The sequence below is a fragment of the Cydia strobilella genome, chromosome 2 (assembly GCF_947568885.1).
Source record: "Cydia strobilella chromosome 2, ilCydStro3.1, whole genome shotgun sequence".
Lineage (NCBI taxonomy): Eukaryota > Metazoa > Arthropoda > Insecta > Lepidoptera > Tortricidae > Cydia > Cydia strobilella.
Window position 1 is genome coordinate 22417588 of NC_086042.1, and position 25034 is coordinate 22442621.

The window sequence follows — 25034 nt, forward strand, 5'->3', positions numbered from 1 at the left end:
AATATTCGATTATTAGGGTTGCGTACTCAAAGGGTAAAAACGGGACCTTATTACTAAGACTCCACTGTCCGTCTGTCCTTCGGTCTGTCTGTCTGTCTGTCTATCTGTCCGTCTGTCACCAGGCTGTATCTCATGAACTGTGATAGCTAGACAGTTGAATTTTTTTACAGATGATGTATTTCTGTAGCCGCTATAACAACAAATACTAAAAACAGAATAAAATAAATATTTAAGTGGGGCTCCCATACAACAAACGTGTTTTTTTGCCGTTTATTGCTTAATAGTACGGAAACCTTCGTGCGCGAGTCCGACTTGCACTTGGCCGGTTGTTTTTTATTTTACTAAATTGTTTGGAATACAACGAACATATTTTTGGTGCACAAGGAAAAAACAACGCTACGCGCTAAGACGTAAGGACGTAACGCTACAAGCGTAACACAGTTTGAATAAGTTAAATATGTTGGCAAATCTGTTATCTGAGAACCCTTGCATACAAAATATGTATGTAGGGGTGCTAAGCTACTTAATAGTTTTACTGACTGTACTTACACCTTTACCTACATTTGTAATGCAAATTGGTAGGTACTTTCTAAGCATTTCTTTACTAAGTTACTAACTTATACCGGATGTTTTCTGTAACAGGAGCATTAAATTAAGCTGTAGGCTGTACTCCTCAAACTGACCAACATTTTTTCAGCAACTTTTAAAAATAACTAGTGTTTTGATTTTCATTACACTTTAAAGTTTATTCTAAGGCGCAATATATAGCATTTGTTATGTTTGAAGGGTGACAAGCAACGTCAAACACACAGATGGCAGCGTACATTGAAAATAATATTTAATTAGTATGAAAAAGATATAATCTAAAAATTTCAAAATTTTAAAAAGTTGCCGAATAAATGTTGGCCTGTTTGAGGCGTACAGCCTCTAGTTTAATTTATTGCTCCTGTTACAGGAAACATCGTGTATATATACATTGTGCAGGTCGTAAAACCAACCATATCGGCCCTAAACCCTACGAACCCCAAATGTAATTAAAATCAAACTAAATCCTTACTAAATTAAACGCAGCGGCGTCGCAGTGACAAAAGTATTACCGCGGAAGCCAGTCATTACGACGTAAATTACCTGAATCTTGAAGGAGAAAACAGCAAAGAAAGGTCGGTTGGTTCAATTAATTTATATAAGCTAGATACCTGGTTTATGTTGTAATTATAGAAATAAATAGGTATGAGTATGACTGAATGTAACTGCAAATATAACTGAATTATAGCACTCGTCAAATGTGCCTTATGATTAACTACTTTGTTAACTGAGTTCATGTTTTGTATAAAATAATGTATTTGTAGTAGAAAAAAAAAATTACATATTCAAACCAACGCGTAAATTAGACTACAGGAGAGAGATCCGAGATATGATAATATACCTAATCTTTTTATAACAAGAAATTAAAATCTGATTGGAGCTCCACGATCCTTATTCTAAAGATAAACTAATCAGAATGCACAAACAAAACAGATTCTAAAAGCAAGTCGCGAAATGCTATGACGTTTTAAATGAATGTAAGTAAGTGAGATGGCTGTAGGTATTCAATGTTTGGAGCAAGATGAACCAATTCCACCCGCTTTCTCAAAATCACCGGTGCTTGAATGATACCTATTCCTGCTCCGCGAAACGGGGCCAATTATTATCTTCCTGTTTGCTCCCTCGATTGCGAAATTACTATTCTAAATTGTATTGCTGACAAATAAACTATTTGCTAACTAATAAAACGCAGAGATATTGTTTTCGGGTATATACATACCTCTAACTATGCAACACTTACTTAATAAGCTCTGCGTATTGTTGAACAAACCTTTATTTTTAAACAATAGTTTTTAGGGTTCCGTACCCAAAGGGTAAAAACGGGACCCTATTACTAAGACTCCGCTGTCCGTCTGTCCGTCTGTCCCTCTGTCCGTCTGTCCGTCTGTATGTCTGTCTGTCACCAGGCTGTATCTCATGAACCGTGATAGCTAGACAGTTGAAATTTTCATAGATGATGTATTTCTGTTGCCGCTATAACAACAAATACTAAAAACAGAATAATATAAATATTTAAATGGGGCTCCCATACAACAAACGTGATTTTTTTGCTGTTTTTTTCCGTAATGGTACGGAACCCTTCGTGCGCGAGTCAGACTCGCACTTGGCCGGTTTTTTTTCTTCAAATAATTATTACCTATCCTTTAAGCACCCACAACCAGCCACGCTACCAGTCGCAGCCTCGCAGCGCGGCCGAATTGACTGTCTCTAAAGTATAATATTTTAGTAAGTATACTATAGATAACTTTAAACCTAATTTTCTATTTTCAGTGCAAGTAAATTACTCTTGAACTGCCTCATGCCGTGTATAGGAACATAGCGATTAGTTCTGATAAAATAGGAAACGTTTAAATAACAAATACATTAAAAATTAAAAAAGGGTTATACGAAAAATCCATAGCAGGGTTGGGTTTGCAAACGTTATTTTCAATTTATTAACATACCTGCAGTTAAATAATTTATATTCACATCCATTTCTTGTTTTTCGGGAGATTGATTGGGTGAGTCAGCAGCAGAAGTAACTAAGCGGGCGAGATGTTCAAAATCATCTGAACACAACTTTATTTTTAAGAGAGTAAATAAGAGCATTTGACAGTGTAAATAATTTTGAACACTTCACCTGTTTACCTATTTGTATGACACAATCTGTACACTATTCACTTCTGAAATGGTGCATTATGTGAAAATCTAAGTATTCTCGAGTTAATCTGTGATATCCATGAAACACAAAGGAAGCTGGGTTAATTTCGCACTGCATGGGTAATTCGATTAGAATAGCAACGCGCTCCACTGCGCTTTAATCTTGATTGCTTATCTAGTACAAGAAATATGACCTGGTTAGACTAAGCAGTAAATAGAAAAAACAGAAAAAAACAGGTTAACAGTGAATAATTATTAATTCATATAAGAGATGTTCATCTATATCAGCTAAGTGTAACCAGAACTTTCATAATAAACTAGGAAAGGATTTGAACATGAATCATGAGGCTCATTGGTATTAAAAATATCAAACCTTTAATTAATCATTATGTGTCATTAATTATCAAGTAGTATCAAGTAGCCAGATCCCGGTAATCCGTTTAGCAGGCCGCCGGTGTTATGACATTTTACACTTCCAACCTGGAGCATAGGTCCCGCGACTCCACTCTAGCCGGCTAGTCAAGGCAAGTACAGAGGCGAGGGCCAGATGAAAGGGCCCTTTGGAATAGGGGTCCGCGGTGTCGCCACTAACCGTCAGCTCGCCTCAAGCTGCCCCGTGGATTTATTATTATTATTATTTCAAAATCTTGGACGCAGGACTATACCAAGGCATTTCTTTTTTCTTTTTCTTTTAATTTTAAATTCCACCAAACACACCACTGTGCCCGCCTACAACGATAGCGCAAGACCTCCCCCAACCGGCTTTCTCGGCGCGCGCGCAGCGAGCGACGCGGCGCGCGGCAGCGGCACAGCGGCAGTACGCAATACACGGTCGTCGTGAACGCTGCTCGCACTATTAGTGCTTGAGAAAGGAGACCTAGGCTCTCCGAAACATGTCGCGCGAGTGACTAAAACAAGTGAGTTTAAACCGTAAAATGATTTAATTTTAAATTTCTTGATTATTTTAAACCCAGTACAAACATAAAATGGTAAGTATGACATAAGTAATACGCACCTATGGTTGCTATAGAGCATAATTGGTATCATGTTCCGACAAGGAAAAAGAAACCCGACCGTGCCGTCTAAAAATAAAAAAATAATTTATACAAAATGGGAAACCATTTTGTATAAATTATTTTTTTATTTTAGTAAATATTAGTTAGTGATATTTTTATTACTGAAAAATAATAAAAATATCACTAACTAATATTTACTCACCGGCGCGACGCCCTTAGCAAACATGGTTAAACCTACTTAAATCTATCGCGTCGTCAGTTGCTTTTACCCGAAATTCACTAATTTATTTGTTCAAAGTTGGACTACAAATTATAAATCGGTGTACACTGGTGGCAAGGCCCGATAAGCTGTGGCCGGGGCCACAGAGTGAGGAACCGACGCACTACTTATATTGTAATTATTATTGTGATTGAAAATTTACTGCAAAATCTTATAACACTTACAACTTCTTCCATTATCCTATTCCTCAAACTTCCTCACCAATTTATCTCAGCTACTCTCACGGCACGTGAATCTGTTTTGCCCTCGAAATAATTGGAAAAGTATCCCAAACTCAGTTTCAGGTGAATTCAATTTAAACTTTCGCGGAGGACATCACATTGCTTACCTAATGACTATTTGAAGACATTCAGTAACCCCGTTCTTGTCACACCGTTATCAATAAGTACTATTAAAAAGAAAGTTCTTTACCTACTTATAACGCTATAAAATAGGTACCTTACTCATTTGCTGAACTCAACATTGGAAACAAAGAAGTTCGATGAAACGAAAATAGTAAACATGCAAACATGATGGCCAGAAATCACTGTAATGTTAGATAAAACCCTAGAAAAAGAAAGCGGTTGATCGAATGATTGAACGGTTACATGTAAGTCGTGTACCTACCTAAGAGCTTTATATTGAAGAAGGTGGTCTACCAAAGATAATGTGTTATGTGAACTCTATCTTCAAATTAATTAAATATAATCATATATAGGTATATATAATAGGCCTTTATCATCTGTGTCAGATGTTTTAAGGAGCATCGCGGTCACGACACTTGTGTTCGTGATCCCTCGGCCACATACACAGCAGGTGTATGCTCCCCCAGGTGGGCGGGGGTTGGAAGCCTGCTTCTGGCGCCTCATGCGTTTCTCTTTTAATAAGGTTAACCAGGCATCGTCGTGCTTGGATCTTAAAGAAAAGATAATAATATAAGTATTGTGTTACTCTAGTTCAAATTTTGAATTAAAAAAACACCAATATATTTTACCTACCTACCTTATGTCATAATAAGAAATTTTAAATCAAAGCCTAAATGATCATCTCACCTCAATTAAAATATGAACAGCTACGGGCAAGAACTGGCATAAGAAAACCATTACGCGTTTCAAGACAGTACTTCAATCGGGGAAAAAAAAAGCTACAGACTGAACGAGCAGACCGCTTGCCAGCGAACCAAAGGGAGGATGGTTTAAGAGTTTTTATTGCGCAAAAAGAAAGGCTCGTAAAACGCAACTCAATAGCCGAGAGTATTGTACTTAACTCTACTACGTGTGAATTCCGAAATAATTTAAAATGCCTTCAGAGTTCGGGATGAAATAATAATTATCATGCTACGTCTCTGTTATTAATCTCCTTGGCGTTATATCACGGCTGTTAAGCCCAACGAATGTTAATTACTTACACTTGATTTAATTATATATGTTACTTTTTTCTTTTAGACATTTTTGAAAAAACCTTTTCGTTACTTTACTTTTTAAAAACGTATAAATATTAAAGTTGAGTTGAGTTGAAATGGTATTCAGAGGGGTCCCTTTGTTTGACATAATTATTGAAAGTCATTATGTAAAGATTGTCAGATTATCATGAGTCATAATTCTGAAACCGATAACTTTCAGGATTTTCGTAAGGTTAAGGATGACTCACGTTAGACCAGGCCGTGTCCGGGCCGGAGCTTCCGGCGCTTCGTTTTATATGGAATGCATTACGTGATCACCTGTCATGTCATAGAAAAGTAAGCGCCGGAAGCTCCGGCCCGGACACGGCCCGGTCTGACGTGAGTCATCCTTTAGGTATCCTATAGATAGGTTAGGTTAGGTTCGGTTTGTTTTATGGCAATCCTGAAAAATTACGCGTTTCTGAGAAAAACCAAATTATGACTAACGAAAATGCGGACAAACAATACATTGAACTTTAACTTTAACTAAACTTAAACTTTATGGGAAGCAATAGAGACCCGGTATTCAGATTGTATAACGTGTATAACGTAAACTGCTTTCTGAGCAACTCATTTATTCATGTACATACAGAATACTTCAAACCAGTAAATCGTTAATATTTCCTTAAATACAATATCTATTCTATCGATTGTACAGTACCTAAATATGCTGTGTTTAAATTTTGTATCATCGTATTTAACGCTTTTGCACTTTACTTCTTTTTAATGAGGAAAAAACTGTACATAGTTTGTCGAAGGACTGTCTCATTTCAAACATAAACCGAGAGAATCATACTATCTTTATCTTACACTAGTACTAGCACCCAAAAAAAGTATGAATGTAGTTTTTTCTGTTCTTATTTACTGACAATTTGGTTTGACCAACTATATATACAAGTTTCTTGGCGTTGACTGTATATTTAAAGTAGGTACCCTCATCTTCATTTTATTTAATAAGGTTTGTTCAAAACCAATTAAGCTTTAAAAACCAACAAAATAAATTTCGTAAAAATAATGTACCTACCTCCCTAACAATGCTTTCTCAAGGGAGTACTTAAGTAACGATAAAATCATCTTTATTTAACCTCTTATTTATTCCCTCTGAAACACTAAGAAATATACAGTGAACATAATATAAAAACCAAAGATTTCATCTTCACTTTCATTTTATAAATTTCTCATCTTGAAGATATATTTTGCTACTCGGTATTCATGAATTTTCTATTAGGATTTCCTAACAACTTTTGCTGCCTTTCACTTACTCGGCATCTATTAAAATAAACTTTTAAACGTTTCCGACTCTGAAACAACATCAACTTGACAAGTTCGAGTCGAACTCGCACACAATCGTCAGCGTCAAACAATATTACAAATATGTACGTTAAATACGTTGGTTTGTTCTCACTCAACAGTATAGATTTTTAAAATATTACTCACTAGTCTTTGATGCTTGCCAAGTCTACGAATGCCGGGTAAATCTGTCTGTGCACCGGAAAATTGGAACCTTTTGCAGGAAATTTTATTTACCATGTTCGATTTACAAGTCCGATGCAAGTTCAGCAAAGAAATATGTATGTACTTATGTGTATGTTCCCAACCAGAAGCTAGCCATGGTATTTGTTTTGATAGTTGACTTTTTAGTTTTATGTATTTGCATTTACACAAAAGAAACAAAGTAACAATCTACAAATATGTAGTTAACTTTCATCTAAAAAAAGGTTTAAAAAAAGGTTCTTAATAAAATAATACCTAGTTTCTTGACGATATTATATGACGTGTATTTATCAAGCAAAAATATTTTGTCGATATAAATAACCTGGCTGGTGACAAGAACACTTTTTAAAAAGAAAGAATTTCTAAATTGACTACTTATTATTCCTATTTCGGTGGCGAGCAACGTGAAATTTCCATAAGCACAAAGCAGCGATATTATTATACGAGTACCAACAATATAATATTTTGTTCGCAAGAAGTCCTCCGCATAGAAGATTTGGATACTTCCTTTGTGTGGACTAACAAATATATTTTCAGAGTTTATGTTTTGAAGTATTGGATTTAGCAATTGGTGTGAGCTTAAAATCTCTCTTAGCTCTCTTAGGTATAATCTCTTTGTCTTGATGTTCATACAGTGGAACCTCGATAGTACAAATCTCAAGGGAAACGCCGAAAACTTCGTGATAATGAGGTTTCATCTTATAGAGGGCATCGACTTAGGAAGCTCTTATAGGTTTTTGATCACCTGAGAGAGTTTTCGAGTTACGGAGGTAAAACGCATGAAAAATTCGTAGTAGAGAGGTAATTTATGCATACGCTTTAATCGTCGCCGTCTTATTATTTTGTTCTAGTTACAGAGGTTTGTTGATAATAATGATAAATAATTTCGAGATATAAAATAATACTCTTTATTTTTTTAAGTTATAGAGGTAAAAAATTGTACAGTCGAAGGCAAAAATATCAATCCAGACAAATGGCTAAAAAATATGTGAACACGACTTAATTGTAAGGTGTAAGAGCGTACACATATTTTTAAAACTTTGGGAATTTAAATACATTTATGTCCTTGACTGTACCGGATAGCTGTGAAGGAAATCGTTGGTTACTTCATTTTAATGAGGTTAAAATTACGAGTTAAAGAGGTTTTGGCTTTGAAGGGAAAGGAATGACATTTTATTTCGTGTTAACGAGAATTTCGCCTAATCGAAGTTCGAGTTATCGAGGTTTCACTGTATATCCTATACCTACCACCTACTTATAATAAAATTTAATTAATCTTTAACTACCGATGTACGATGTCCAAATGAGAAGTTTAAAAATGCCACGTATATATCAAGAATGTAACCAAAAACAATAAATAGTAGGTTAAGTAAGCGCCTTGAGTATGCACTTTTCATGTTAACAATTTCTGTTTTGTACAATAAAGTGATTTACTACTACTACTACTTTTGTCTCAGGCGATTATTTCTTTCCTACAAAAAAAAATATGAATGCCTCCTTTGAAATGATGTATTCCAGAATGAAGAGTAAATGGGCAACATTGTAAAAACTTTTATTTAGTGTAAATCGCCACACTATGATTGTAACAGCCAAAATTGTCACAAAAAATTACATAACATTTCCATGTTTTGCACAAAAATCTTTTTTTTTAATGAAAAGGTATAACAATTATTCCAAAAATGAATTAGTCGTCCCTAAATGATACGAAAATGATTTACACATAACTTGCACGGTACGATCTCGTGGCTACCGGGCCTAATCAGCTTTGTTTGACCTAAGGAACAATCGTGCCAAGCGGCATTGCCTGAGACTAAAGTGCATACAGCTGCTCCATACATTTACTGTCCTTACTTACTATAAAACGTAACAAAAAACAATATTTCATACAAGGTGATCAGTGCTCATCGATATCAATATCACTACACCTTAATATAAAACAAAGTCCCCCGCCGCGTCTGTCTGTGTGTATGTGTGTTCGCGATAAACTCAAAAACTACTGAAAGGATTTTCATGCGGTTTACACCTATCAATAAAGTGATTCTTGAGGAAGGTTTAGGTGTAACATTTGTTATCCCGTGCGAAGCCGGGGCGGGTCGCTAGTTACTTGAAGCCAAACAAACAGGCTAACTAGTAACTACTCAGAAAATACTTATCAAGTATAAAAGACTGTACCTATACAGGGTGACCAAAATATATGTGCATTCCTGTTGCCAGGGAGGTTTTGGGATTATACTGAGCAACTTTTACTATGGGACCAACCCCGAAGTCTCGAAAAAAAAATACCCTCCCATAGAAAACGGACCAGCCAAAATGTATGAAACAGCCCAATTTTTTTCGCGATTTCGGAGTTGGTCCCATAGTAAAAGTTGCTCAGTATAATCCCAAAATCTCCCTGGCAACGGGAATGCACATATTTTTTGGTCACCCTGTATAATAAGTGACACTACCTAAAGCTTTTAAATATCCATCCCACTAGCAGGAAGGCCTGGCAAGATCTAATTAACAAGTATATAATAGACCGTGATTACCTTTTGTATTATTTGTGAGCTCCCGATATTTCGACGCAGTTACAAAAGGTAATCACGGTCTATATCCCGGTCAATATAAGTCTAGTGAAACTAACCGTGAATCATTCAAAACTCTAAGTATATAATACTCTGTATATAATAAGTGACACTACCGATCTCTTTTAAATATCCATCCCACTAGCAGGAAGGCAGGCAAGATCTAATTTTTCCGTTTCATCAGACGGCGCGCAGCTGACACCGGTTCGTTAGTCGCTGCAGCAAATCCGATTTCTTTGAGACGGAATTAGCAATCGCTTTGACTCGTTAACACCTGATGCTGAATATTGAATTGGCGGACAGGAAGGTGCCGGGGCAGAGATTTGGATAAGACCTAAGTATATGGAATTAAGTAGGTAGGTATGTATGGTATGCCTATAAAATTTTAGGGAATGAGCTGTTTAGAAATGTCCGTAAATTGTGTCTGACTAATCAAAAACATCCCTGGAAACAATAACGGATGTTGGAAACAAATTTCGACATCCGAACTGGAAAAAAATATAGCACAAAAGTACTCATTTGTACCGAAAACAAAGGGTGAACTTAAACTTTTGACCGGTACTGTAGATATTTTCTTAAAATATCTTAATACCTATAGGTATGGTATATGAAAGTTGTTTCATGATTAAATTAACAAAGATAATAAAATTAATATAAAAGTGTTACATTTTAACATTTAAAGCCAGAGCACACCGGCTGCGTGTGCGTAAAAGTGCATGTGCGCGTGCGCCCAGTGTACACAGGCCTTTATTTAACACAGGTAATCTAGCAGTGCAGAAAATGAAAAAAATGTAATTAAAGTGTCAAAACATCAAATACCTATATAATGTTATAGTTCTAAGAAAGAAGTAGGTACAGGGTACATAACAGTCTAGTAAAGGTAGACAACTGGATGAATTTTGGTTTTAAAATACAATGCAAATACTCTTTATTGCACACCTACCACACACTACACAGGTACAAGAAAATAATATAATACCTACTAATTAAAAGTTCCTCTTAACACGTTACACTATTTTTGTAAAGATCATTGTTCATTTGATGACCTCGTAGTACTATATACTCGTGATAAAAATATGATTTGTTTGTTTAGATTAATGGTATATAATTTACATATACTCGTACACTAAAGGAAAACTGATTAAAAACTACACTTCACGGCGTAGAACTGGTATCGCCGTTTTCTGCTATACCCATGTGAAATCTTGAAAGATCCGTTGCCTTGGCCGTATCCTTCAGGATTAGTCAAAGCCAAAAGCCTTTCAAGGTAGTCAAGGAATTACAGGGTCTAAAGAAGCTCTGATAACGGTAACTGTTTATCAAAACGAAAATAAATATTAAATATCAATTTGATTTACATACAAAAAGTACTATCATTACAATCCAATTAATTTCCGGGGGATAATATAATATATCACCTGCCTATGTTAATTCCAAAAAAGATAAATATTTACTTAAATTAGACATTATTGACTTAAGATAGACAACAACGTTCAATAAAACAGCCAAGATTTCTCATTTCCAAATATAAACATCAATTAACGAGATACAGCGTTAATTAGTCTGACGTTGCCAAAATAAACATTCCGTTGGCAAATATAGATCCCGTTTAATGATATCGGAACAGCTTAGCAGTCTGCGGTGTTGTTTCAATCGCTTACCATACGCACACGGAAGATGAGACTAATGCACATAAATACCAGTATAAGTACGCCTTTCATTTGTAATGAATGTCAAGTTCCCAGTTACACTAGTTCGCCGAAGTTTTAAGTAGAATCGTTAACGATGGATTATGAATGCGAAAACACGATCTGGTTCACTACTTATCAGAGATCGTGATTCATTAAGGGCACGAGAGCGGGCTGAAGTGCTTTGAGATATTTACACCGGACGCTCGCTTCTATTCACCGGTTGCTAATGACTAATCAGATTGATAGTGATTCAACATTCATTGAGATTTATTGATTTCAGTCATCGTAGGTATGGATGGAGTTTTTTTTTATGATATAGGAGGCAAACGAGCGGACGGATCACCTGATGGTAAGCGATTACCGCCGATCATGGACACCCGCAACACCAGAGGGGTTGTAAGTGCATTGCCGGCCTGTAAGATAGGAGTACGCTCTCTTCTTGAAGGTCTGAAGGTCGTATCGGTCCGGAAATACCGCAGGCGAAAGTTCATTCCACAGTTTAGCTGTGTGAGGCAGGAAGTTTCTGGAGAAACTTTACTCACAGTTGAGGACTGCCAACCATCTAAGTGGCGAGGATAGTTGTTGATGTTGTCGCATAGGGCGATGGCGAAAAGAAGCGGCAGGGATTATACATGCAATAGAAAATGCAGAGCGAAGACACATCTCTACGCAGCGCCAAGTAGTTAAGCCGATCCGAAATACGCTGGCAGTCGACAATTCGAGTCGCTCTTCGTTGGATGCGGTCCAGAGGGTGAAGCTGGTATTTGGGTGCCCCTGCCCATCGATGTGCCCACAGATAAAAATAGAGTTCTTGGCAGTTAATAAACTTTTGGATTAAAGCTGCTAGATTGATTTTCAACCCTCGTAATCGGGCTACATCGGTATTGAATATTTTTAATCTTTTGATCTTACCTAGTTTTATACCTACTGACCAAATAAAAATATATATGGCTATTTAGACTTTTATCCTGACATGTATTTAAGAGTTAATTTTGTTGTTAACGATCGAAGTCATTCCGTTTGTATTTATCTCTGTGTTCTGTAATAATGATCTCATTAACGCAATATTGGAAATGATGTTCATCAGCATCGCGTTACGCTGCAATTATATTGAACCGTTCAGATATTGAAAAATCATGTTTCATTTTGTATTATATTAAGGTTTCTTTAGTAGGTACTTGTAACGTGCACATTTTCGAGCGTTTCGGCCAAGCAAACAAAATTGCACAAGATACCTATACCTTAAGTAAGAACAAACAATCTAAGCCTCTTCCACTACAAAGTTTTAGTGCGTTATGTTGTCCTTTTTCAACATTTGAATACTGTAATGGTACAACTTTAGCGTGACGGGCGGGGCGATGCGAATCGTCTTTATGGCATGGAGTGCACTAAATTGATATTTATTCAGAATCCTTCCTTACAGATAGAAGTTTTGCCTTTGTAAGTTTTAATGGCGTGTCATAAGAATAAAATACATTTATGATGTCTAGGAATCAGGTTCTTTTCAATTTATAGAATATATTTTGGTTAAAAAAAACTAAGTAGGTATATCAATGGTTTTCCATTTTACAACTTTGACACAAGTAAAAGAACGGACTTTTAAATACAAAACTCCCTGTGAGACACATACATTAATACATTGATTTAATAATAAATGTATTAAAACAGCTCTCAATAAAATTCGTCGTTTTGGAGCGAATAATTCAAACAATATTCGACTTGATAAACGTGACTGAACTTATTTATTATTTAATATATTTGGCAATATTTTTATCCTTGATATCAATATTTGCAGCGTAGTGTGAAGTAAATTGATGTTCATAGGAACCAGAACACAATCTGAAGTAACTACCAATGGTGGACTGGTATGCGATTAGTTTCTGCTATTTGTTCCCACTGCTTTGTATTCGGCCCATATCGCGGGTACATTGTCTACATCCGTGCCAAAATTTACTGCTTTAACAAGTGCAGATTAACCCATGCAAGCTATTTGAATACCTATGTGAAATTGTGAATCAGCCGGCATAAATACAACCCTGCGTATATTATACTTATGTTTGGTTCGTTAATGGATTTGAATAGTTTTTTTTATTAAGGATAGAAATGCAAGAGAATATATACCTATACAAATTTTAATGAAGCGATGCTTGGAGTGTTATTTTAATGAAAATTGTATGAACCGTAAAACCGTATGTAATTCTAAAAAGCTCCCAACTATGATCCATAGTTAACTCCAATATCTTCGTCCAGGGTTAATTATTATTTGAGTCATAGTTCTATAGCAAAATATTTTAACAAATGGACGAAAAAACTCAAACAAACCCAAACAGAACGTTCGTAATTATACCTTATATATACCAATACGTATTGAACTATTACGTATTGAATTGAATAGTTGCAGTATTGAACTTGAGTGGTTTTACGGAAATTAATGTAATACTCCTAAAGTGATAATAAAAGTTATTAGCATGTTTTGCAAGTACCTATGTGAAAATCTATAAACGGAATAAACCTCTAATTTGTGAATTGTATCGATGGTGTATCACTGTAACCGTTTCACTGTAAGAACTAATAAACAACAGTTTTATCTGTGTAAGGGAAATACATACGAGAAAAATAAAAAACAGCTTTTCCAGTTAATCATATCTACATTTTCCATGTGATACATAGTAGACATAATCGTATATCTCGCAATCCACTAAGAACTTGGCACGTCGTCAACGGGAATATATACCTACGCCAGAAGCTTGAGCTAGCTCACAACGCATGTTATCTCAACTTATAGGTATTCGTAGTATAATTTTACTCTGAAGTTGTTTATAGTCGAACATCAAATTAGTACTGGTTAGACTAAGATTAATCTATAGGCACGCTTGTTAACAGCAATCTAAACCCTTGGTCCGTTTGTCATTTGTCAATATATTAACCGCAATGTTAGACGATTGCAATCAACTCTCTGCTTCTGATTGCAGTAATTTTTGACTTACAGGCTAAATAGTAGAGTGACTTATGAATAAACCACAAAAATATCTAATAAAAACCGGCTAAGAGCATGTCGAGCAGTGTAGGTTTCCGCAGTTACCCGTCCGTCACAATAGGCAGCCTTGAACGGGGGCAACTGCTTAATAAGTTAATATTAGATTCATAATAAGCAAAAAGGAGTATGTTCGCAGCACTTGTTCGTCTTTATACTAAGAAAAGGGAAGGCTGTATGCGAAATTTCAAAAAACGACTTAGCCGATCATTCACTACATTTTTCGTTAAAAGTTTTTACTAAGCTTTAACTTCATAATCTTTTTTTTCATATTCTTGGACACATGGTTAAACAGTTAGAGGAGAGAGTATAATTATCGCTTTACAGTACATATGGTGTCACTTTCCCGCACTGGTGCGGGAATAAGCACTGTCCGTGCCTATGTCGAAAATTTTGTTAGGTTACCACCGGGTTGATGATGAAAACTAATACTTGTACCAATATTTTAACTTTATTCGTTCGTTACCAACATAATAACGACCAATTTACAATACATATTCCAAGACGTCTACACTGTAACTCGTCTGTACACGAACTGCCCCTTGTCACAGTGTACCCACCTTTTAATAATAATTCAACATGGCGGGAACCAGTAACAAGTAAGGGTCAACTGATACTCTTTTTTAAGCTAATCGTAAAAGTAAAAATGATCAAAATATAAGCTATTAATAAATAATGATCCTTACAAACAGTGTTGCTAACAGACGGCCATTCTGATGTAGGAATGTCCCTATTCCGAATTCCGATTAATGCTCGGCCATTGTACAAAAGGCGTATGGCCTCATACAATTATTTTGAATCTACAAAATTAAGTTTAAAGAATTTTATTACTCATAAGAATATTACAATTCACTTACATGAGTACTTATACTAATAATTAATTATCTTGACGAGTACACTTTTATTTGTTATATTATATGATATTACGTGCAAAATTAAGTTTTTGCAAAATAGACAAATTGACACTCAAAATTAAGGATTTAATTTCAATAAACACGTCTAACAAGACTAGTCTTCTAAAATGTAACTTTAATCTTATACATCATTAATAAGCAATAAGCATATAAAAATGAAACTAAAATAAAATAAGACTAGGACAATGTATCACTTTTATAATCCAATCCATTATTTCAAAACTTGCACACTCATCGTCGTCGATTTATTTATAAAATTTTTCAGCGTAGACGTCGATTCCTTGCAAGTGTGCACGTCACCTTTAACGTGATCATACGCTCCTTCTTTGGTGGACGTCACCGTAGACGAGGTCACACACTCCTTCTCATGTGTCTAATTCACCGTAGACGAGATCATCTATACCTTCTTATGTGTACTCGTCACCGTAGACGTGATCACTCATACCTTCCTATGTGTACTCGTCATCGTAGACGAGATCACACGTTCCTTCTTATTTGTACACGTCACTGTAGACGAGAGCACTTATGCATTCTTATGTGTACTCGTCACCGTAGACGAGATCTCATACTCAAAACGCAACTTGAATCATCTGATCATGACCTGGCACAATCAATTGCTTTAAACCTTTAATGAAATCAAGACTATTGTAGAGATTATTTCTAGAAAGTTTCATGATAGTATAAAGGCTCTCTCCTTTTCTGAGTTTATTAGCTCGAACAACACTCAGGAAGCGTTTAATGTCCTCTGTGACTTATTAAGACTTCTTTTTGATCTGTGTTTTTCCATCATTAAATTATCATCATCATCGACAAAAGGGGATTAAGTGATTATTTAAAAATATCCGCCAGTCTTGTCACGTTAAACGACAGGTACATTTCCAAAACAGAAATAATGATGATATTTCAGTACAAACATTCATTCTCATTTTGTCACTGATCGCCGCATTACACGGCATGTTTCAGAACAAACATTTTCTTTCATTTCTTCACTGATCACCGCATTGCACGGCATATTTCAGCACAAACATTCATTATCGTATCATCACCGATCACCGAATTCACGGCATATTTCAGCATAAACATTCATTTTCGTATCCTCACTGATCACCGAATTCACGGCATATTTCAGCATTAACATTCATTTTCGTATCATCACTGATCACCGAATTCACGGCATATTTCAGTTCAGATATATTTTCTTGTTTAATCACTGATCACCGCAGTATACGGCATATTTCAGCATAAACATTCATTTTCGTATCATCACTGATCACCGAATTCACGGCATATTTCAGTATAAACATTCATTTTCGTATCATCACTGATCACCGAATTCACGGCATATTTCAGTTCAGATATACTTTCTTGCTTAATCACTGATCACCGCAGTATACGGCATATTTCAGTACCTGAATAAATAAATGTATTAAATATCACACCAACATAAATACTACATATAACGCAGACTATGTTGCGCTTATTCTAATCATGTAAATATTATTAGTATTATTTTTTTAGTTACACTTTATTTAATGACATAGGTCAGCAAGTTTGAGCTGGTCACTTTTTTTTAACTATGTATTCACAAATCGCCAGAAGCTTGCGATAGCAAATATATATCTTCTAATAATAATAAAGCAACCTGGAATAACATGTCCTCGCAGGTACCAAATAGAGATCAGACAACAAATATACCTTATTATTGAAAATGAATAGTAAGATCTATAATAATTATCAAGATGTATGTACTATCCTAAATAACCATTTCATCTATCAAATATTTTTAATAAGTTAACAACCAACAGTAAGGCAGTACTTAATGTTGAATATTGTCCATATTACGATGTTCCTATTGTCAACAGCAGTTGAGCAATAGTAAACCCTTTGGTATTGACGATATTTCAAGACTTCCTTTCAAATTATTATTGAATACTTAAGACTCGTGGTCTTATTTTATTGATTTATTTCATTTGTTGGTTTAGTAGTCATATCGATTTAAGCTTGTAATGGATTAATATTGCTACACGTTTCAGATATTTTCGTACATAAACGACATGGCTACCAAGTATTTTACCTAATTATTAAAGCCACATAGTCCACAATATATTAGTCATTTGGTCATGTATTATATCATGTATTGTGCAATAACGTTTAATAATGAAAGTTTAACATAATAAGTCTTACACCTATATAAACAATGCATGGTATTGATTTTATATCTTCAGGTCCAACCCGTAGTCAACATGAATGCAAGCATATGCTGAGATAAAAAACCTCTTGATAATAATAATAATTATGAGTACAAATTATGTTGTTTTGTTTAGGCTTCCCATTATTTGACAATATTTCATTCATATACTTATAAACGGAAGTGTAAACGAGTAAGTCCCGTTTCAATATTAAGATTATTCGACAATTTCTTTTAAATTATATTACTTTGACGGTAACCCGCTTTAGGTCATTATTATAGCCATTAAAGACTCATGAATACTCAACCAAATTTAAGAACATCAAATAAACTAACGAGTGATTCATTACAAGAACAAATTCCTTGTCACAAAAAAGATGAATTAAATTAATTACTTTATTAAAAGTATTTAATTTCCAAATATATTTGTATTTTTTTTAGAAACAAATTGAAATAGGTATTACGGTGCATTTGTTATCCTAATTCGTTATTCAGACTAAATTCCAGATTCCACAATTAATGCATGTAATTATTTCAATATGTATGCTTGGAATATTTTTTTTAATTATTTTAGCTTTACGAAAACAAGACTATTCATATTACTGTCATAATTCACGTATAAAACCCTGGGCAAAATAAAGTGTGGGTATATATGTCGAATACAATTTATCTTGCATATTATTTTTAATACTATTTTACTATATCGAGATAGGTATTCGTAAATAATTATTTTAATTAAGAACCGTTATTAAATTAAGAATTTTTTGTCAATTTATTAGTTGTATTGAAATTGACATTTGGATAAATGATATTTTCTTCTGAATTATCAGTTATCAAACACACTACATATTAGAATATAAAATATGAGACTAGAATTTACATCATGTTTACTTGTCACGATAATATTGAACACGATATTGAAAACGAAGCACCTTATTAATTACTATTTTATATGTACATAATTACATGTCACTATGGTGATTTAAATAATGGAAGAAATGAGATTCTCTTATGAACGAAACTTATAAGATCATGTTATTTCTTTTAAAGATTTTGTCATATCTCCTCAGTAATAAGCAGAGTTTTCATATATATATGACATGTCTCAACTCTATGGCTAACGCGCTCAAGTTCAAATTGAACATTAAGAAAACAGGTATCACTAATGTACGCGTATATCGATTTCCTTTATATTTATGAACGAGCGATAATAACGCTGCGTTCCTTTTATTAGTCAAGTGTATAACTCCTTCGTCTTATTTTTTTTGTAAGTTTACACAAAAATACAAGTACGAGTAATGTATAACACATGTAATATGATATTTCATTCACATTACCTGTAATTTATTCAGTTTTAATCTAAATTGCACTTGAATGAGAACTCCACATATTAGCGTGTAGCGACGTTATTAAGTTTTTCCTTTTATTATTATTGTTTATTTGTATGTTATACATATTTACATGGTTGACTTATTATTTTAGTGTTGTAAATATGTTTATGAGAGTTGTAATAAAAGTCTAGCGCCTTCATCCACGCACTTCAAGGTTTCACACGTTCATCCACGTGCGGTAACTATACACATCGATTTCACAAGATCTATGTTCGTATTTACTGATACTAGCGTCTACACGTACGCCATCATTTCTATTTATGAGAATTACTCAATATAGCTCTGGCTCAACATGTGACTACATGTGACTACAAGTGACTCTACAAGTGACTCTACAAGTGACTCTACAAGTGAATCTACAAGTGACTCTACAAGTGACTCTACAAGTGACTCTACAAGTGACTCTACAAGTGACTCTACAAGTGACTCTACAAGTGACTCTACATGTGACTCTACATGTGACTCTACATGTGACTCTACATGTGACTACATATGAGTACATCTCGACTACATAACCGACTACATATTACGCATTATAATATATTCTCTATATTTGTCTTTCATCTTAAGTTAGTGTTTTTATAATATGGATATTAAAGTAAAATATAAAAGCACTTACAAAACAGTACAAAACATATATAAACACATTATAAAAAACCTAACCTGGCCGCCGGCAGCGGGGCAAGGCCCATTTTTTTACGCATTATATATATTATATGATTCCAATTAAGGTCCCTTATTTTTTTTTATTTACGTATGAATTAGTATTATTACAAAACATAAATAATAAAAAGTAGTTACTGCCATATAATACACTATACGACATTCAAAATATTCTCAATAAATAATCGAAAACGGGTAAATGAGTTTGTAAATTTTCAAAATATGCGAGTTAATCCAATAATAATATCGACTTTCCAACGACCTCGTATGAATGATGAGTGATTTATTTGCATATGAATATTGGGTTACATAAGTAGGTGTATAGGTACATTGACACAAAAATAGTTGAATGCTCAGCGCATAAAGTTACGAGATATATATATCATGAGGAGTGTACAATATGGAAAATAAGACATATGCTCTGCTCCATAACTTGGAGATTTAACATACCAGAGTTGGCAAAATTAGGATAAGGTTCGTTTTTCGACAGCTACATCATTAATTCCTTATGAAAATATTTGAGGCTTATTTTCGTTTAAGAACAGATTGCATTCGGGACAATTATGACACTGACGCAAATCGCGTTTAACCACTTGGAACTCGAGGCATTTCTTATTCAAACGCAGCATTAATTAAGAGATATTCAATTGACAAGTTATCATTTTAGTTCACTCATCGGTTTCACGGCTACTAAGTCAGTGTATTTATACAATAGGGATGATGACACATGTTAAATTGTATAACAAAATCTAGTAAAATAGATAGCAAATGAGCAATTAATCGCAATAATATGGATATTAAAATAATATATGGAAATGATAAGAAAATACAGGATCTAAGTTTCAAAATTTAGTTTTTTTTCAACTTCCAAAAAGGAATAAAGTAAGGGTACTATTCGATTCCTTACATTTTATCCAAAAAAAGATTGTATAGCAACGATATGCATAAACGCAATATTTCACAGACAAAATCGCAATTTTTCTTATTTTCCATACATTCAAGTTGGGCTCACAGTGACCTTGACGTCACGTTCATATCGTTTTGTTAGGACCGTTTCGCGAGTGAAGTACGACTGTCGGACTTTGACTATCAATTCTGACTTTTGTATTGCTTTAATGCAATGGGTCCCATATAGACATTAGATGAATTGTAATTAAACTGACATATATTTACTTGTTAATATTTATGACATGTAAAACTTGTAATTTTATTAATAAAGGAACATGAATATGATCCTAAAAATAAACCTGATCGATTGATACCATTAAAGAAAATTTGTCATCTAGCCTATTTTAGTACCACAAACTGACCTCAAAGATGCAGCAGATCGTAAATTTTTAATGTGTATAAAACAATATCCTACTGTAGTCTGCTATTACACTACTGCTATTTTGCTACGCAGAAAACTAAACAATGAATCCTTAGCCTGAACTTGAAATAATCGATGTGTTACAGCATCGTACAATCGATTTTTATAAAATAAAAATAAGGAACATTCTAATGACACGATCGACTTTTCACTAACTCATATGCTGTATTCAAAAACGCTTAATAGACAACTGTAAATTTTAAAATTTCATATTTTTTATTTTTTATTATTACTGAGAATACCTGTTATTTGTTCGTACGTTCTTTCTTCACATACATATGCCAAAATTACTACATTAAATGATATTATCTTAGACGACGATAGATTATCTAACCAGTTTTATTTAAAATGAAAGCAGGTAAAATAAATACATAAAAATTATGACTGACTTACCATAATTTAACATACTTTCCGGTAAATAATGTTTTACTCACTGATACCAACGGAAAGAAAACCTTACGTTCGTGGGGCGTGGCAAAACAAAATCTTATCGATTTTTGTTGGATCCAGCTTCTGATTGTTAGGTTACCACCGGGTTGATGATGAAAACTAATACTTGTACCAATATTTTAACTTTATTCGTTCGTTACCAACATAATAACGACCAATTTACAATACATATTCCAAGACGTCTACACTGTAACTCGTCTGTACACGAACTGCCCCTTGTCACAGTGTACCCACCTTTTAATAATAATTCAACATGGCGGGAACCAGTAACAAGTAAGGGTCAACTGATACTCTTTTTTAAGCTAATCGTAAAAGTAAAAATGATCAAAATATAAGCTATTAATAAATAATGATCCTTACAAACAGTGTTGCTAACAATTTAAAGGGTCATAATGTACTGTAAAACGTTGTACGACACACGTGCGAATAGGTAATTCGCAACTCGTGTCGACTTAAAACATTTTTTACTTACATTAACGTTTATTTTTATATAGTTTTATAGTAAATATTATGTTTTATTAATAAGTACTAATATAGTCTTGTAGACAAAAATATGGACACCTGGTGTCTGAAATAAATATTTTCATTTTCCTTTTCATTTTCATTATATACCCATGCCAAACCTATAGATTTTCCAGCACTGACGGATATCGGATGAAAGTAAAATGTATAACTTATGTGTTTAATTTTTAACAAGCAGAAACGTCTGCGATCGATGCTATTAAGCTTAGAATAAATTTAAAAGTGGAAAAATTACTGCCTTGGGTGAGACTTGAACTCACGGCCTCTGGCTCACGGAACTTATGTATTTTCCTGTATTTATTTATACATTTCAGATATCATAATTGCTAAAAAAATTATAGGCAGCGTTCTCCAAAAAGACGGACTTTATGCCATAGGGCATTTTCTAATAACTGTTCTCATATAGGGGCCATCAGACATCCGGTATCGGATTGGCACTTCCGATAGTTTCAGAATTTACATCGAAATGTCAGAGTAAAAGGTAACCGAATTAATTTCTCCAACCTATCAAATCTGGATTGTTGAAGTGCAACCACAATAGGTTATGATGTCCACTTACTATCAGGCAAGTGTATCTTTTCCACAGTCTTCTTCTTCTTCAACCTAGCGTTTTTCCGGCCTAGCGCCAGGGTTCGCTTTCCTACTCAATCTTCTCCACTTTGCCCGGTTTTCGCAATCCTCAGGTATTTATTTATACATTTCAGATATCATAATTGCTAAAAAAATTATAGGCAGCGTCCTCCAAAAAGACGGACTTTATGCCATAGGGCACTCTCTAATAACTGTTCTCATATAGGGGCCATCAGACATCCGATATCGGATTGGCACTTCCGATAATTTCAGAATTTACATCGAAATGTCAGAGTAAAAGGTAACCGAATTAATTTCTCCAACCTATCAAATCTGGATTGTTGAAGTGCAACCACAATAGGTTATGATGTCCACTTACTATCAGGCAAGTGTATCTTTTCCCTACAGTCTTCTTCTTCTTCAACCTAGCGTTTTCCCGGCCTAGCGCCAGGGTCCGCTTTCCTATTCAATTTTCTCCACTTTGCCCGGTTTTCGCAATCCTCAGGTGTGAGATTATTTTCTTCCATATCCGCTTTCACGACGTCCAGCCAGCGCTTCTTAGGCCTACCGCGGCCACGTGATTTAAGGCCTTGGAAAGTGAGGTCGAGGCATCTATTTCATATGTAGTCTACCGGTCTGCGGCTTATATGGCCATACCATCCAACCCTACAGTAAATTTACGATTAAATAAATAAATTAGGCACAATAGTGCTTGTTTTTAACGTAGTATAAATAAATAAAATTACTAACCGGTTATCATTTGGCTGGCCGATGTCAGAAGTTTAACCTCATTGTCGTCGTCCTGAGTCTCCAGCCTCACAGTGACGTTGAGGGGGTCAGGCTGGTCTCCGGCGCGTCCGTGTAGCGTGACGAGGATCGCCGTGGTCTTGCCCGGCACCGCCACCTCTGGCGCGACCACCGAAAAACCACTAGAACAGAAGATAAAATTTCATCAAGCATCAGAAAATTTGTAGGTATCTATTACCTACTTCGTGGACACTCGATTATGCTAAAGTAGAATCAAATGGGTTTATGCGCGACGAACTTAAATCATATTTCGATATGACTTATGAAACTTCTGAGAGATGAATAGGTAGGTATCTAATTTCAGGAAGCGTGTGCTGCTTGTATGGAGCACGAATCATTTTCTGTGTATATGGGTTGCTTAAATAAATCAGTTCCAATGGACTAGGTACTTTTCTTGCAATCTGTACGCACTTACTTACTTACTTCACTCGCTCAATGACCCGAAAAGGATCTTGGCCTCCGACACAAGAGAGCGCCACTCTGCCCTATTCTGCGCCACTTCACGCCGGTTGGGTATTCCGAGGGCAGACAGGTCTTTTAGGGCTTTTTCACTCCAGCGGTATCTGGGACGCCCAGACGGACGCTTTCCGCCCGGATGCCCCACTACGCTCTTCTCACAGCACGATCCTCTCCCATCCTCTCCAGGTGACCAAGCCAGCGGAGTCGTGTAGCTTTGATTTCGCCAATTACATATATTAGGCACCGCAACCAGCTCCTCTAGCTCCCTATTATTCCTGCGCCTCCAAGTTCCATCTTCTCTGATAGGCCCCAGAATCTTTCGCCAGATTTTCCTCTCCGCCACTAAGAGCTTGTTCTGCACCAACGTGAAAGTCTTGTATTATATTTAAATTTGTAAGGAAATTAATCTAACATGGAAGTAAAAAATACAAATATATTCTCCGGAACATACACACACACAGAGACACACTTTGGGTCGCTGCGCCAGAGGAGTAAGTAAGTAAGTATATTCTCCGGAAAAAAGGTAAAATTATGACATTTAATTTTAATTGCGTTACACCTGTTAATGACATTAATTATAAATCATATTCTTCGTTGGCTGAAAAACAACAGGAACTGGAAGAGATCCCTAAAAGGGATAAGTTCGCCTTTGTACTAATAACGAATGTTGTTATTTTTCCTGTTTTGTTTTGATTTTTGTACAATAAAGTGTTTTGCTACTACTACTACTAATACTACAAAAAGGCCGTTCTACTAAAATTAATACTTAAGGAAACTTGTCAATCTAAATGAAAAACGGATATTAAAATAAACTAAACCCTAGAAAAATGTGACCAAAAGTTCGTAAACACGACGTGCAAGTACGTTCGGGTGTTTTTGGGCTTCTCTCTGTTTACAGAAGAGCAAATATATAGTTCGGATGAACCAGTCCCGCTCCTTCCTGTTTGAACGTGTCTCTGCGAAACAGCGTTTGTATTTCCTGATACTGTTTTGTTAGTTATAAACTGTGGAATGAAGCGGGATCTTCATTAGAATTCCCATTTGAAACTATCGCTTTGTTTTGTTTGCAAGTGTCTCCGCTTGCCTCTTTTCTTGAAAGAGCTCAAGAGCCATTTGTTAAGTGTGCTTTGTGGCTGGAGTGCTGTTTGTGTTTAGTTTGAGGCGGAGCTTATGATCATAATGAGTCAGCGGGAGCTACTAATGCAGGAAAATCTTTGAAGTTTAATTCCAAATCTTGAAACTTATGGTCTCATACGGTATAATTAATATAATGCTGATTCAAAGGTTGACAGTGATTTAACCTAACTTAGATCTAAATTCTGTAATAACCATGTTTTATTTTAGTCCTTTAATTTTAGTTGGTAGGTACTATAATAAGTACCTGGTATTACCTACTTATTAACCTAATTAATGCCCATATGTACTACGAATAATTGGCAAAGTAACAATATAAAAAATAATGAGATGCATTCTGACAT

At 35.0% G+C, this 25034-nt stretch overlaps 1 protein-coding gene across 1 annotated transcript in view; it reads right to left on the minus strand.

Annotated features, from left to right (window-relative positions):
* Nucleotides 1-25034, minus strand: part of LOC134754424 (C3 and PZP-like alpha-2-macroglobulin domain-containing protein 8) — a 158882-nt gene that overhangs the window by 113770 nt on the left and 20078 nt on the right. Inside the window, exon 2 of the mRNA XM_063690751.1 lies at nt 23041-23219. Within this exon, the coding sequence (XP_063546821.1) occupies nt 23041-23219 (179 nt within the window). The remainder of the gene's footprint in view (nt 1-23040; nt 23220-25034) is intronic.